General features: G+C 38.4%; 1 protein-coding gene across 3 annotated transcripts in view; it reads left to right on the top strand.

The window, feature by feature from the left end:
- LOC140957668 (flap endonuclease 1) overlaps window positions 1–3,923 on the top strand; it is a 34,242-nt gene extending 30,319 nt beyond the window's left edge. Inside the window, exons 13-18 of one of the 3 annotated variants that reach the window (XM_073415003.1) lie at window positions 2,015–2,126; window positions 2,205–2,261; window positions 2,394–2,440; window positions 2,527–2,581; window positions 3,160–3,346; window positions 3,668–3,923. In XM_073415003.1, the coding sequence (XP_073271104.1) occupies window positions 2,015–2,126; window positions 2,205–2,261; window positions 2,394–2,440; window positions 2,527–2,581; window positions 3,160–3,333 (445 nt within the window). In that variant the 3' untranslated portion in view covers window positions 3,334–3,346; window positions 3,668–3,923. Of the gene's footprint in view, window positions 1–2,014; window positions 2,127–2,204; window positions 2,262–2,393; window positions 2,441–2,526; window positions 2,582–2,680; window positions 3,129–3,159; window positions 3,347–3,667 lie in introns of those variants that run through there. The other 2 variants (XM_073415005.1, XM_073415004.1) reach the window with 2 other exon arrangements.
- The last annotated feature ends 11,576 nt before the right edge of the window (window positions 3,924–15,499 follow it).

Here is a 15,499-nt window from a genome sequence, read left to right as displayed (position 1 = left end):
TTTTAAGAATAAATAATTTAGGCTGATTGAAGGCTCCATAGAATTTATCAACCATGCCATCACGATTGAGTTTTTGAGTTCCCATGTTGCCCTACCAGTTTCACCATCCTTCGGCCTTTTTGTTTCTCCAGTCAGATATCCCATCTTACACGGATTATGACCATTGTGGGAAATTTCTGGAGTTCAATTTATGATTAGTGATCTGAAGTGAAACATTATCAGAGGGAGGATTTGGTTGCGATGGGACTTCAGAACTGGAATCCTTGGAGTCTCTCGAAGCCCAGTCATGGCTGTTTATACCATAATTACTGCAGAACAAAGCCTGTCTCCGATGCCATGTTAAAAGAAGTAAACGGCACAAGAGTGGGAAAAAAATATAATCGTATATGTTATTTACAAGTCTATAAGTAAAGAGAACCTAAATCTGAGATCCTACCTTTAAGCATTGGGGATCCCTCACATTATTTAAATTAGATAAAATATCTCTTAATCATATAGAATCAATGATAATGATTAAAAATTTAAAATAACGATCCTAATATTTTCCTTGCGAGTGTTAGATAGACGACCATATGACAAATGGTTTGAGATTGGATGTTGAGTACAAGATCTTACATTCTTACCCCCTTTTCTGATAGCGATAGGAACATCCAGATCATCCATTGAAGTAATATTTATCATTTCTCTATGGATTGTTTGGGGAATCCACCATAGGCTCAGGTTATTGGATTTGCTGAGTAACACGTGGACTCCATGAGTAAACAAGTAAGTCATTTTGTTGGTTCTCCATTGTACTATCTCCTGGAATGAACATGGGAGACTCGAGGGAGGAGTGGAGAGGCAAAAAAATTGGAGGTTCCGAATGATTATCTTCACCTAAGTTCTCCCCCTGAAGAGAATCATGGAATACAATGGTTGACCTTCGAGGAATGTAACATCATAGGATACGTAGAATTTTTTTGTAACAGGATTTTAACATCGTACCCTTTTTGAGTGGGATAATATCTTAGAATACAAATTTCATGGCCTTAGAGTTAGGATCAAGTTTTCTCCTAGTAGTACTGATGTTATGAACACACACAGAACACCCGAATACTTTTGGTGGGAGTGAGTTAAGTAAGCGGATGTAGGAAAATTCCTGTCGGAGACAAGCAACTGGTATGCGGAACTTCAAGTTTTTTGATTGGAGTCTATTAACTAAATAGGTAACGGTTAAAACAGAATCACCCCAGAAACGACGTGGAACATTGCTGGTTAAAACAGAATCACCCAAAAAACTGAGTACATCTCTTGAACCGTCTTCCATCTCTGCAGCAGTTTTGTACAGGAAGTACGTTCTTCCAATATGAGGCTCCATAGAATTAATTAACCATGCCATGATGATTGAATTTCTTCCTCCCATGTTGCGTAACCTTTATCAGTGCTGTCTGGGGGCAGTGATACCACCAGTTAGGTATCCTGCTTTCCCTTTCCCTCTAATTACGAACAGTACGGATTGAAACTGTTCCCAAAAATTTGACCCATTTATTTTGTGTCTGCTAATCTGCAGGGAGTGATTTGCTTCCGAGGTTGAGAGGGAGGTTGTAAGGGATTTTGATTCCATGGATAACAAAACAAAATTACTAGGGATATAAAATTATGTTCTCTTTTTTGTTACAAGCTATACACGTATACATAAAATTTTCACTGCAATTATTGCTGCCAAGAGTCCATGCTCTGTTTAATATAATCACATCCACTTGCAAATTATGAATGAGAATAAAAAATGTGATTTTAACTTTAGTAATAATTATAAGACCGTTGTATGTTCTTTTATCTGAAGGTATAGCTGATACGAATGATATAACCCAAACCCAAAATTCTTTCAATTATATTGTGGTTTAAGCATCACATTTTGATCGTTGTTCTGTCAGGTCAATGCTAAGTAGCACTCTTTTTTTTACTTCTTTTTCCCTTTCGAACAAGCAGATATTTCATTTCAAATTAGAGGAAATGATTTGCAGTGATGTTGCAGGTATCAAATACCAGATGATTGGCCATATCCAGAGGCTCGGACGCTCTTTAAAGAACCATTGGTTTTTACTGATGATCAACTTGAGCTTAAGTGGGCTGCTCCAGATGAAGAAGTGATGGGCTTTTCCAAATTTTTTTCTCTTTTCTGTTGAGGCAGTTTTTTGTTCATTGCATTATTTTTTCTGCTTCAGGGGTTGATAAGCTTTTTGGTTAGTGAAAACGGGTTTAACAGCGACAGAGTGACTAAGGCATGTTTCCCTAGTTCTGCAGAAGTCTTTCCTTCCACACCTCACTCTCTCAACTCGCACACTCAAAATCAAATAAAATAATTGTAAAGATCAAACTGTAAAATTTATTGACTTCATATTTGATGAATTTAGGCAATAGAAAAGATCAAGGTTGCCAAAAACAAGTCTGCTCAGGGCAGGTATGAATCGCGTGACCTGGTAGAATTAAGTTGGAACGTAATCATTCGGTCAAGCATCACATCACATTATTTTTGCCTCTGAACAGGTTAGAGTCATTCTTCAAACCAGTTGTTAGCACATCAGCACCCGTTAAACGAAAGGTATGCCCTTTACTTGGACTGAGAGTCTTTTATGCTTGAATGAGGGATTGAACATTTGAATTATATTAGTAAGACTTAGATAACTAACATCATAAATAGGTGTTTCATGCCAGTTTCTCCTTATCTCTTGGGCGTTTATATAAATTTTGCAATTGTTTGGTAGATTTGTTGGCTACATTCTAGTGGTAAAATGTCTTTGCCTTCTACTCCAAATCTTTTGAAGGTCTCTGAAGATATAGTTGCTTGGTATTATTTAATTTAGTTTTTTTTGCATATTTTGTTTCTTCAATAGTGCTTAATCTACTTGCTTTATCGAAAATTACAAGCTTACGTACTTTCATGCTCTAGGCTACATTCATTAGAAGCTTTTTTCCCCTTCAGTTTTATTGCCGTTGAGGGCATTAATTTTATTTCAGGTGTCGTCTATATACTAATATTTTGTGTTTCTTTGATCACATATGCCTAGTTGAATTACTAACCATTTAAAGACAAGAATATAATGAATAACTTGGAATACTTCAGAACCAGAAGGTTACTCTGCTCTGATTAGTTGCCACAATTTTTATACTGACCAACAGGAAACCAAATGTGTTATTGGGTTCCCAAAAAGAATTGTGAAGCTTAGGATGTACTCTATGGAAGCATCCTTATCTTTCATGCCTAAGGCCATTGACAGCATAAACCTGCCATCTGCTGATCTAGGCCCGAGGAAGTCCATGCTACCTTGTAGAAGCTTATGCTTTGGCCGTTGAAGCTGAAGTCACAGTAAATCTAAGTCTCTAGCTATTTTATTCTCGAGTCAATTTAGAAAACTATGTCAGGTGGCAGTGTCCCGTGAAACAATCACTTATGTTTCCATTAATGATTTACTTAAGCCCATGTCTTGCTGGTGAAAGGATGGAGAATAGCTCCAAAATTTAACTGTATACAAAGTGGTTGACCAATGAGCTTCCATGTGATACTAGAATTTGTCTATGCTGGAGCATCCATACCATTTGCTTGGAGTTTATCTGCTTTTACGCCTAAAATTATTTCCGACCCATTGTAATTCGACAGGTTATTTCAATTTGTGTAAATTAACTACAGGATACAGGTGGAAAGGCTGAAAAGGAATCTGCTAACAAGAAGGGAAAGACTGTCGGGGGTAAGAAGAAGAAATAGTTGAGATACACGTCCCAAGTTTGGCAATTGGATTTCTTGGACTAGATTTTTAGTGCTCAACCGAAATTTGTTAATCTAGCAGTCTTATTCTGTAATATTCTCTGCGACTTTTGATGGTATAATGGCTCGTATAAGTTGTGAACCGATTCTGGCAATTAATTGAATTGGTATGTTTGTGTTATTTAATCTATTAATAATTGATTTGATATAGTTCTAATTATAATAAAAACTAAAAAACCATTTTTCACTCTTATTACGTAGTAATCTCGCTCAAACTTATAAAGTTTGAAATTTGAGCATTTTACCTAGTTTTTTTTGTATTTTCAAGGGTTATGGGCTTTCGTGGTTTGGAGAAAATAATTTTATAAAAAATAATGTTGAAGCCAACAATTTAAGGACGTTCACGCTACAGTTTCGACGGTTTTTTTTACTCAAGTCAAACCGAATTGTCATGCAGAAGGTTTTTGAATGAAAGTTAGTATTGTTTTTTTAACAGTTTTAGATTTTTTTTAAAAAAAAAGTTTTTAAGAAAAAACGTGAATGGTTGAGTAGAAAATAATAAAAATTCCTAATATAAAGGTTTCGGATTGTTACCACCAGTTTCAACAAATCAACTTGTGGCTTGGGTTTTAATTGATACTAATGTAAAACGATATTTATTTTAATAATATTTTATGATTTTATTCAATTATGTCATTATACTTTATCTGTATATCTATGTAAACTGCATAGATAAAGTCTTTGAATATACAATAGGTACCATGAAATCTATCTCTCAACGTAAGATCATGAAATTCATTAGAAAGTGTGCCGTATATTCTAAACAGGTTCCTAGTCGAATCAGTTGCCTAAAACAAGGATAAAAATCGCTCGAGCTTGAGACTAGCATATGTGATGTAAACGACATCTTTTATTGGCAAAGGCATGAAGATATCCATTCTGGTGATTATGTGATGATGTACTGAACAATCATCTATAGGACTGTCCAAGTGGTTCTCACTTATCGAGTGGAATAGTCCGCATTAATGGTTGTACATCATTAGTCCATTGACCCGGGACAATGTAGAGACTATACGTACTAGCATGCATTTTGATCCGTTTACCGACTCCATTGAGTGTCATCAGGTGGCGATGTTAGGTGTAGTTTCGAAAATACATAAGAGCAAATACATTGTAATATGGGATTCGCCGTTTGCCTACGGGTGAGGATGAGTTAATAGTACAAGAAGTCTCTGGCTAAAACAAGAAATGTACTTTAGGGTAATGTGTTTTCCTAGTTGCACAGACCATGACAATATTAGTACTCAAAGATAAATTACGTAGTTATCGAATTCATATGCAACTCTCGATATATCAATGGTTGCAGATTCGATCGTGATATATGTGTTGAAATGACCGTAATGTACGCTAAACATGACTTAAGGTTTTTGTAGGCACTATCAGTAATACCTAGAGGATCATGAGACGATGCTACTAAACGCTCTTACCATGATCTGATGGGTGCAATCAGGAATGAATTATAACATTCTTAATCAAGGAGTTGATGAAAAGAATGAGGCTAAGTAGGGTAAGCCCGAATAAGAATAAATGTTATTTTGAATCACATGGAGATGTGAACACACGACTAGCTGTATCCCTGAACCATTGAGAGTCACACAAGTATCAGATTATGTGTTCCCGTTGAGAAAGTCAAAATTCACGGAGTTAAATTTGGCGACTTATAGTTTGATGAAGATCAAACAAGAAGCTTATAAAGGAGTTTATGAATGATCGGTTGGAGCACCTGCGAAGGTGCTTCAAACACAATATTCTCCATGAGCTTCAATAGCTCGTGTTCTAAGAATGTAATCACCGATGAATTAAATCGAGTTTAGTGTTAAACCAAGCGGAAAATACTCGAAGTAATCCTTCGTTAAGAAAGCTGACAAATTTGAAAGCAATTTAACTTGTGTAAACTGATTAACTGAAATAAGAGAAATCAGTTCTCGCATATATCAGTTCAGTTATGGTGAGAACTGGACTGATAACTGCTCAAACTGATCAAATCAGTTTGAAAACAAATGTTAAACAGTTAAGTACACAAGATATGTTTATGGATGTTCGGAGACTTCAACTTCTCCTACGTCATCCCTTCTACCACCTCAGGTAGGATTCACTAAAAGGATTTGATTATACAATACATTGTACAAACCCACTCAGCATAGGACTTACCCGACTGCCTAACTGAACTCCTAGCCTAGACTGAAGGCAACACCTTTCAGCCAACACCTGTTTAACTTCTATGTGTTAAATACTACATAAAAAAGTTTAATGCCTTTGTGCAAGAGTCACTCAACTATTCAATAAGCTTAATTCTCTGTATATATGAGTGATTGTGTGTGCCTGTGTGTGAGAATTGATATGATTATAACATGAAAGAGTTCTCACACACTGAGAGAAAAATGCTCCTAAACTGAGGTGATAACACTTTGAAGTATTCTCTCAAATCTGGGCGGATTGCTTTTGTAAGTTGATGTGCATTATGCGTGCCCTTCTTCTTTTACACACTCATATTTTTGTTGATGGTCTTGATCTTATTTATTGAGGCAATGTACGACCGTACACCAAGACTCATCAAATATGTTCGTTGCAATTTGAATCCGTGATTGTACTTTCCGACAGCCATTCTGAAATATTTTGGCTTTAAGCTCTGATGCAACGTCTATTATTGTCCTTTGACTGGACAAAAACTTTTCTTTAATGTTCACAGTTGGATTCCATTGAATAAGCTTGTCTTGTTCTGCAAACTGATTGATTCTTTACTGATGTTTTGAACTGGTCAGTTGAACTGATCTAGAGCTGGTTTGATGAAATCATTTGGCTCATCAGCTGAACTGATTTTACTGCTTCAGTTGAACTGGTCAGCTGTGCTTTTCATCAATTGAGCTCTTCATTAGCTGGACGGGCTTCTGAAGATCTTCTACTGAACAACCTATCAGTTGGACAGTCAGTTGAACTGTTCTTTGATGTTTCAGTTGGACTGGTTCAGTTTGAACAGTCATTTGGCGTTTTCAGTTTGCGTCTCGATAGCTTCAGTTTCGGCTTGATAGCTGATCAGTTCAAATCCCGATCAGTTTCAGTTTCTGCGTACTTAGGTAAAATTATTAGAAACAAAATAACAAGTTTTGTTAACATCAAAATCAAGATGGCGAACATGAAATGTTCCAACAGTTTATAAGTTGACTCCATAGGATGGAAGAAATAAAAGTTAGTTTAATTGTTAATTAAGGAAGAAGAGTGGAACTGCCTTGTGAAGGAGTTCACTAAACTGGCAGTCGCCCAATATGGTAATTGGAAATTTTGATCTTCGAAATATTTATTTTCATTATATGAACAAGACTTGTATCTTTGATACAATGGTGCTCCTGGATCGTCGATTGAGGTTATAATGAGTATGAAATCATTTATTTAATGAATTTGGAATTTACTAATTAAATGTTAGTGTTAGTAGTAGTGACTACTAACAAATACAAATTATCCCTGGCATAAGATCAAAAAACTCCACCTCACCCTCGGGTGGACTACCCGCAACGTCGTCTGGAAAGTCTCTGACAACTGGACGTCTGTTATGGATTGACTGGTTATATTCGGGGGCTAGAATAATGCTCACTAAAAATGTCTGGCATCCCTTATGCATAAGCTTCCTTGCCCAGACACATGACATCATTCGAGACAGATTTCTACATCCATCTGGCTCGAATACAAATTTCTCCAAACCCAGCGTTCTAACCAACACTGACCTTCACTGAAAATCGATAACACTCCATTCTTCGACAACCAATCCATTCCCAGAATAATGTCAAATTCTGGCATCGGCAGTACAATAAGATTGGCGTAGACTATGTGGCCCTGTCGCTCAAGATCCATGTACCTGACCACAATAGAAGCTTACAATTCTTCCCTAGATGATACTGTCACAGAATAATTTACGTCATGCCTGGTGGGATTGACACCCAAATAACTCACGAAACTGTTTGATATAAATGAATAAGTGACCCTAGAATCTAACAGAGCATTCGTGCTACTCCCATTATAAAGATCAATCCTGAGATAATATTAACATAACACTAAACTTCACAATTCTCAAAGGACTAGATTTACTCACATGCACAGACTGAAACCATAATCCAAAAATCTCTTTTTCCAAAAATTTTCGATAATCAGCATGCTATTATCCAAAAATTTCAAACCATGCATCCCAAATTCAAATAAACTATAATGAGTTGAATTAATTATAATACATGTAAAGAGAGTAGTGTCTGGGTTTGCCTCCTCGGCATGCATAGCAAAGACTCACCCTTGAGTTGGCTGCTTCCACTGTGGAAAACCTTTAAGCATATGACCCGGAGCTCCACACTTAAAGCATTTGCCTGTCCCCATAAGCAAGCTCCCTCATGCTGGCGATTGCACTTCGGGCACAAAGGATAAGCATTAGGCTTCTGAGTAGCCTTCTTCTGGGGTTGTTGTCCTTTGCCTTTGAATTTCCCCTGAAATGACTTCTTACACGGCTGTTGAGGCTGATGAGTAGGTGTAACGCTCCAGATTCGACGACTTTCCTCACTAAACAAGACGAGTCTTTCCAACGTACTTATGTCCTCACTCACACGCACCCTAGGAAACTTTCCAGAGGGTCACTCATCACAAAATTACCCCAAGTTAAGCACGCTTAACTTTGGAGTTCTTATGTGATGAGCTACCGAAAATAAGATGCACCTTCTTGATATGAGTAGTACATATCAAATCTTTTAAGCCCTCCTCAACTGCATAGTCTCATACCTGAACAGTTTCGAAATCCCTCTCCTTCTGGTGTAAGATCGGTTCATTCATGTTCCCTCCGCCTAGAAGCCTGTCAGGAGCCGCTCATTGTCCGTGCAACCTCATGGCGCATACAATCACCTCCCGCCCTCTTCGGCCCCGGGCCTCACATGCCCACCAGCTTCTGCTTGGTTCGTCCCCGAACCACACTGTATTAGGAGAGGTCGGCTCTGATACCAACTGTAACGCCCTAGATTCCACGACTATCCTCATTGTACCAAGACGAGTCTTTCCAACGTGCTTATGTCCTCACACACACACACCCTAGGAAACTTCTAAGGGGGTCATCCATCCCAGAATTACCCCAAGTCAAGCACGCTTAATTTTGAAGTTCTTATATGATGAGCTACTGAAAAGAAGATGCAACTTCTTGATATGAGTAGTATATATCAAATCTTTTAAGCCCTCTTCAACTGTACTGTCTCATACCTGAACAGTTTCGAAATCTCTCTCCTTCTGGTGTAAGATCGGTTCATTCATGTTCCCTCCGCCTAGCAGCTTGCCAGAAGCCGCTCATTGTCCGTACAACCGCATAGAACAGGCAATCGAACCCCCCCCCCCTGGCCTCTTCGGCCCCAGGCTTCACATGCCCACCAGTTTCCGCTTGGTTCGTCCCCGAACCACACCATACTAGGAGATGTCGGCTCTAATACCAACTGTAACACCCTAGATTCTACGACTATCTTCACTGTATCAAGACGAGTCTTTTTAGCGTGCTTATTTCCTCACTCACACGCACCCTAAGAAACTTCCCAGGGGGTCACACATCCCAGAATTACCCCAAGTCAAGAACGCTTAACTTTAAAGTTCTAATGTGATGAGCTATCGAAAAGAAGATGCACATTCTTGATATGAGTAGTACATATCAAATGTTTTTAGCCCTCTTCAACTGCAGAGTCTCATACCTGAACAGTTTCGAAATCTCTCTCCTTCTGGTGTAAGATCGATTCATTTATGTTCCTTCCGCCTAGAACCCTGCAAGTAGGGGTGTCAATCGGTTCGGGTGGGTCGGGTTTTGGGTCAACCCGCGAATATATTTTTTTTTCAACCCGAACCCGAAGCAACCCAAAAACCCCCAACCCGAACACGAACCCGTCTAACCCGACTCAACCCGTCTAACTCGCCTAACCCGAATTTTTTTTATTTTTTTTAAACAAATAATGAAAAATATTCGAAAAAATAAAAAATAATAATAATATTTTAATTTAAACACATAATAACAAAATTTTCGATTTAAATTTGAAAGTTCAATTGTAAAAAATTAAAAGTATATTTACTAAATCAAATAAACAATTGTTAAAAAAATAAACAATTTAAAAAATAAATATTAAATTATGAAAATTTATCATATAATTATACAATAAATTTTGTTCAAACATACAATATATAAAAATATAGGTAATATTTTCAAAAAAAAAGTTTTCGGGTCAACCCGCGACCCAACCCGAAACCCATCTAACCTGGCACTAACCCAAACTCACCCAACTCGAACCCGACCCGAACCCGAAAAACCCCAACCCGAACCTGATTTTTTTCGTGTTGGGTTGACGGGTCGTGTTGCATTTTGCCACCCCTACCTGCCAGGAGCCACTCATTGTTCGTGCAACCTCATGGCACCGACGATCACCCCCTGCCTCTTCGGCCCCGGGCCTCACATGAGGTGCCTAATAAGGCCTCTTTCCCTGCTTGTCGTTTTCAATGTCCCTCTGATCCTGTTCAGCTGTTAAGGCTCTAGTCACAGCAACAAAGAAAGTCGTAGGACCAGTCACACGAACATCATGGCGCAAGATCGGCCGCAAACCATCTAGAAAATGCCTCAACTTCTCCCTTTGATTGTTTGCAATCATGGGCACAAAGTGAGACCCTTGCTCGAACTTCCTCACAAACTCCGCCACAGTGTTGTCTCCCTACCTCAGCGTCATAAACTCCCTAGTCGGACGGGAGCATACATCATCAGTGAAGTACTTGGAATAAACTCTTCCTTGAAACTGTCCCAAGTAAGGGTCTCAAAGTTCACAGTCACTGATACTCCATCACACCACAGTCTATAATATCCTTCATCAGGTAGGTGGTGCGTCTAACTCTATTGGCATCCTGCAATTCCATGAAGGTAAAGATCACATATTTGGACTTAATCCAACCCTCTTCCACCATAGGATCCGTCGTCCCCACAAAGTCCTTGGAATCCATCTTGCAAAAGCGCTCATAAACTGCTTTTGGCCTCGTCCTCCTCCCCACCTCGGCATTGGTCCCAGCGAACTGCACAAAGAACTGGGTCATGCCAGAAAGCATATGTGCCTGAAGATCTGGTGGTGGACGTGGAGGGGAAACTCTCTCTTCCTCATGATTCGCACAATCAACCATAAGTCTTGGAGGCATACTGTTCCACAATCCAACCTAACATGTAACCAACATGCATGACAATAATATCCATATATCATACTAAATGCGATTCAAAACTTAAACATTCAATCAAAGAAACTCACATTCAATACTTATTACATGTAAAATCATAAAAACTTACAGACATGAGGCATGACTTCCTGAGCTTCTCGCAACTGGTAGTATGCACAACCCTTTATAAGAACGTTGCTCTGATATCAACCGTAACAACCCTCACTTACTACTTAAAATGTGCGAAAAATAACTTTTTTTATCTAATTAAATCCATATTTCTTAACTTTTAAACTCAATAAATACCTATACTTAATCCTTAAAAATTCGAAATAAAAAAACAATTCAAATACTGATTATTTTTAGGTGTAAAAATGATTACATCGACATCCGTAAAATATTTTAAAACACGCAAAGAAATAATTTTGTTTCCCAAAAAAATGCAATAAAATAAATCAGAGTACTGAATCAGTTTTAAAATGCATAAAACTCATAAAATGCAAGGCCATCGAGCGTGCACTGCCTACGGTCCGAGCTTGCTCACTGGTCAACACCTCTAGCCTCCTCAATAACGTCATCTGCATCAATCAAGTCTAATGAGTTTAAAGACTTGGTATTCATAAACCATGAATAATGAATACTATATAATAAAATTCATTCAATTTAAACACATTTGATACGTAAATTACATAGGCTTAAATAAATATGACTTGACTTTCCTCCATAAATATTTTCAGAAAACATGATTCGCTTAACATAACATAAACATAAACCTTTTGCGTTGAGTTTTTTTCATTGAAATGTGGCACCATAACATAATTCGTTTGATCAAACTAACACCATAGCGCTTGGCCGGTAAGGATCACCACAACCCTTGGACTGGATATCCGCTACCAATCATAAGATAATCATAAGATAAGTTGAAAAGGTCCCCAGATACGTTCTCCGGCTTCTAGACCGGTGCATTCATAATTTGGCTACAAGACCACTTGCATACCACAAAAATAATATTTTTGCACTTTATATTTATTTACTAACGTCATGGACCTCATTGCTAACCCAACTTAAAACTAACAACTCAAAACGGCTCATAAACTTGCATCTTACTTATGACTTACCAAATGACTCGGGACTCGACTCACCCTTAAGCAACATCTTAACCTACTGTCCAGACCCTTAGGACCACCTCTAGAATAGCCCAAACGATCCCATACAATCCATGCAACTCAAGATTCATTATATGATCTATTCGGCCCAATTTTGACACGTTTGGGTGCCTTATGGCTCCAAACAAACCACAGCTCGAACCAGCCCTTAACCAAGACCTAGACCATCACCTTAGACTTAACCAAGCCATTTATACAACCCTTACCAGCTCAAGTATTCCGCAAAGCCGTAGATCATGCAAACCGTGACAACACCTATCGCGGGTTCCATGCGCGCCAGCTGCCACTCCGCACTCCCAGCGACTTTCCTACCCAACCAGACCATAACCGACCAAGACCAGGCTTTACTTAACACCCTAAGACATGGTCCATACCTAACCAAGAGCCCTACACCCATCCCTACTCCAGAACCACTCAGCTGAACCCAAAACAACTGCACTCGCGCCACTGCAGCAGCAGCTGCGCTCCTTGCTTCCTATGCGCGACCAGCCCACTTCCGACATAACAAGGACTGATAAACAACATCTAAACACATCATAATTCATGCCCACACCCAGCGGCAACAACCTGTACGATCCACACGAAGCTTACACATCAAAAACTCATGGAAACTTGAAGAAACTTGTGCAGAAAATTTCAGCATGTGTATAAACAATTTTGATTCAAATCTTTCATGTAGGGAAACGTTTTTCATGCATATTTATCATCAAATAACAATATATAACAAGATTGATGCATAAAATAAAGGTTTAGAACATGCCTCTGTGTTTAAACGCTCGAATAAACGAATACCGACGTGAGGGAACGTAGAAGACGAACGGAGTACGATTGCTAGACGTTTTGTAACATCCCAAAAATTTGAAGGTCCACGTGAACAACATGCATGCAAGTTATCAAAATTTTAGGTATTTTATTTAATTATTTTTAATGCATTTAATGCATGTTTGTGACATGAATATGTGTTTTATTGCATATTTTATTAAAGTTTCATGCGTAAGGGCTTTTAGTAGTTTTCGCGCTCGAACGAATAACGGAGACCGGGGATAATTTAGGAAAAATATTTTTATTAAATAATTATTTTTAATTATTTAATATATGATGTTAATAAGGGTGATTTTAGAAAATGGGCCTTGTTAAGATATTTTTACTCGACGAGTCGTATTTTAAACCTGTATGCAAAATTTAGCGAGTCGGGGGACTTTTTGAGAACTCGGACAATATTTTCAAAAACGTACCTAAACGAAATATTTTTTTCGGGAGTGTTTTTGGGTTTGATGGGATTATTTTATTTCTTAATGGGCCTAAAATTCTTTTAATCCTTTTATTTTAAATTAAAGGCCCATTAGCACCTTATATTATTACTTAAACACCTCATTAGTAAACCCTAAACCTACCTCCACTCATGTGGCCATCCCCTCCATTTTCCAGCAGCCTTCTTCAAAATTTCATCAGCTATTTTCCTTAGGTTTTCTGAAAGTTCTTCAAAGTGTTTCTTCCCCGTCTCTCCGATGCATGTTCTACGCGATTATTTCAAAGGTTTCGAGCGTAAATACGCAAAGGCACACCCTATACCTCTTTTTTCTCATCAATCACATCATGATATGTATTTTGAATGGTTTTTTGCATTATAGTACATAGTTATATTGTTTTGCATTGAATTACATGATTATTACACGAAAATATGCACATTACATGCCATGTTGCTCACGTTCTTGATATGGTTGAAGGGCTGCCGAATCCTTTAGGTCTAGGGAGAATTTTATAGCAGTTTTCAAAGGTGTTTAAGGGTGATACCAAGTCTGGATCGAAAGGAGTAAGGGCCGATGGTGATCTCTTAGTTCTAGGGTTCGAATGCTTGGACCGGGTGAGAGGGAGAGGGCAGCCGGGCATGGCCCGTTCCAGGCACTTTTTCAGGCCGTGTGGGGTCTGTGTCAAGGTTGGGAATGGTCCATGGTCAGCTGGTAGGAGGTCTAGGCTAGGATCGAAGCTTGGTGACAAGTTAGGTCGAATTTTGGGCGAGTTCGAGTAATCCCGATCGCAAAGGCTGTAGACGTGTGTTAGGTTGGTTCAGTCAGGTGAATGTGGGTCTGGTCATGGTCCTAGAGGGGTTCGCCAAGTTGTGGAAGCGTCAGTTTCTTGTCTAGGGTCGAAGGTCAAAGGTTAGGTGCACTAGGGTTTGAATCTCGATACGTGCAGAAAATTCCAGCAGCTGGTCGATGACTTCCGAGGGTCTTAGGTGGTCTGAAATAAGTGTTTTAAGGCCTTGTCATGTAGGTTCAATTCATGGTTTAAGTTGGGAAAGATTTGGTTGAGTTTCGGGTTAATTCGGATTAAACCGAGACCCCAGTTCAAGTTTTAAACTGAATTATAGAAGTTCATGCATGGGCTCTAGTTTACGTCTAGTAAAGGGTTATAAAGATTCTTTGAGGTGATTTAATAAGTTTGGTTGGCTTCGGGTCGAAATTTTGAGGTCCAGGAGTAAAATGATCAATTAGGGTCTCCAGGGGCAAAATGGTCATTTTGTCCCTGGGTAGAGTTAGCAGTACTGGCAGTGTCCTGATCACTAAATTGCATGTTTTAAATGTATACGTTATCACGAACATGAATTTTTTATGGAAATATAAAAAATACATTGCATGCTTGATTTTAAGGAAATTTACGTATATGCATGATTTTTATAATTGATGTATATGATTATATGTTTTGAAGGATGAGAGTTGGTTGTGACTAATATGAACACGAAAACAAACACGAACATGTAAGGCCAAGGCTCAGTGGTTGGATAAAACCGTCGTTGATGTCCGTCGCTGAGTACTACGGTTATACGTAGATAGATCCATCGACTAAAGCTGATATTAAATTCACAACTAATGATCTGAATTCAAATAAAATGAACACATATGTGGACCTGATGAGATATGTTATGGACACATTTATGCTTTGACACAATATGTTTAAGTTCATGCTTTTAAGATCATGAAAGGTATTTTAATTACAGTACTTTTCACCGTTGCATGTTATGTATATGTACTTGCTATCAAGGTTCAGGTGTGTTGAGTCTTTAGACTCATTAGGTGTGATTGATGCAGGTGAGCATGATAATGTGAAGATTGGAGGCGTTGAAGACTGAGTAGGTGGAGCTGGGTGTGGGCACGTTAACCCAAGGACCTTGCATTTTTCCGCATATTATGATCACGAGTCATGTGTGTAAACAATATTTTAAATGTTTTTGCATCTCCTTATACGTTGATGAATTTGATAGATGTTGAGTCCTTTTAAAATAGTAGACTAGGAGTTTGATTTGATTTTAAAATTTAATTAACTGTTGTTATTTTGATTCAGT

This window comes from Primulina huaijiensis, chromosome 14 (assembly GCF_012295235.1).
Source record: "Primulina huaijiensis isolate GDHJ02 chromosome 14, ASM1229523v2, whole genome shotgun sequence".
NCBI lineage: Eukaryota > Viridiplantae > Streptophyta > Magnoliopsida > Lamiales > Gesneriaceae > Primulina > Primulina huaijiensis.
Note: the sequence above shows the minus strand (reverse complement) of the source record. Positions and strands in the feature narration are given on the sequence as shown.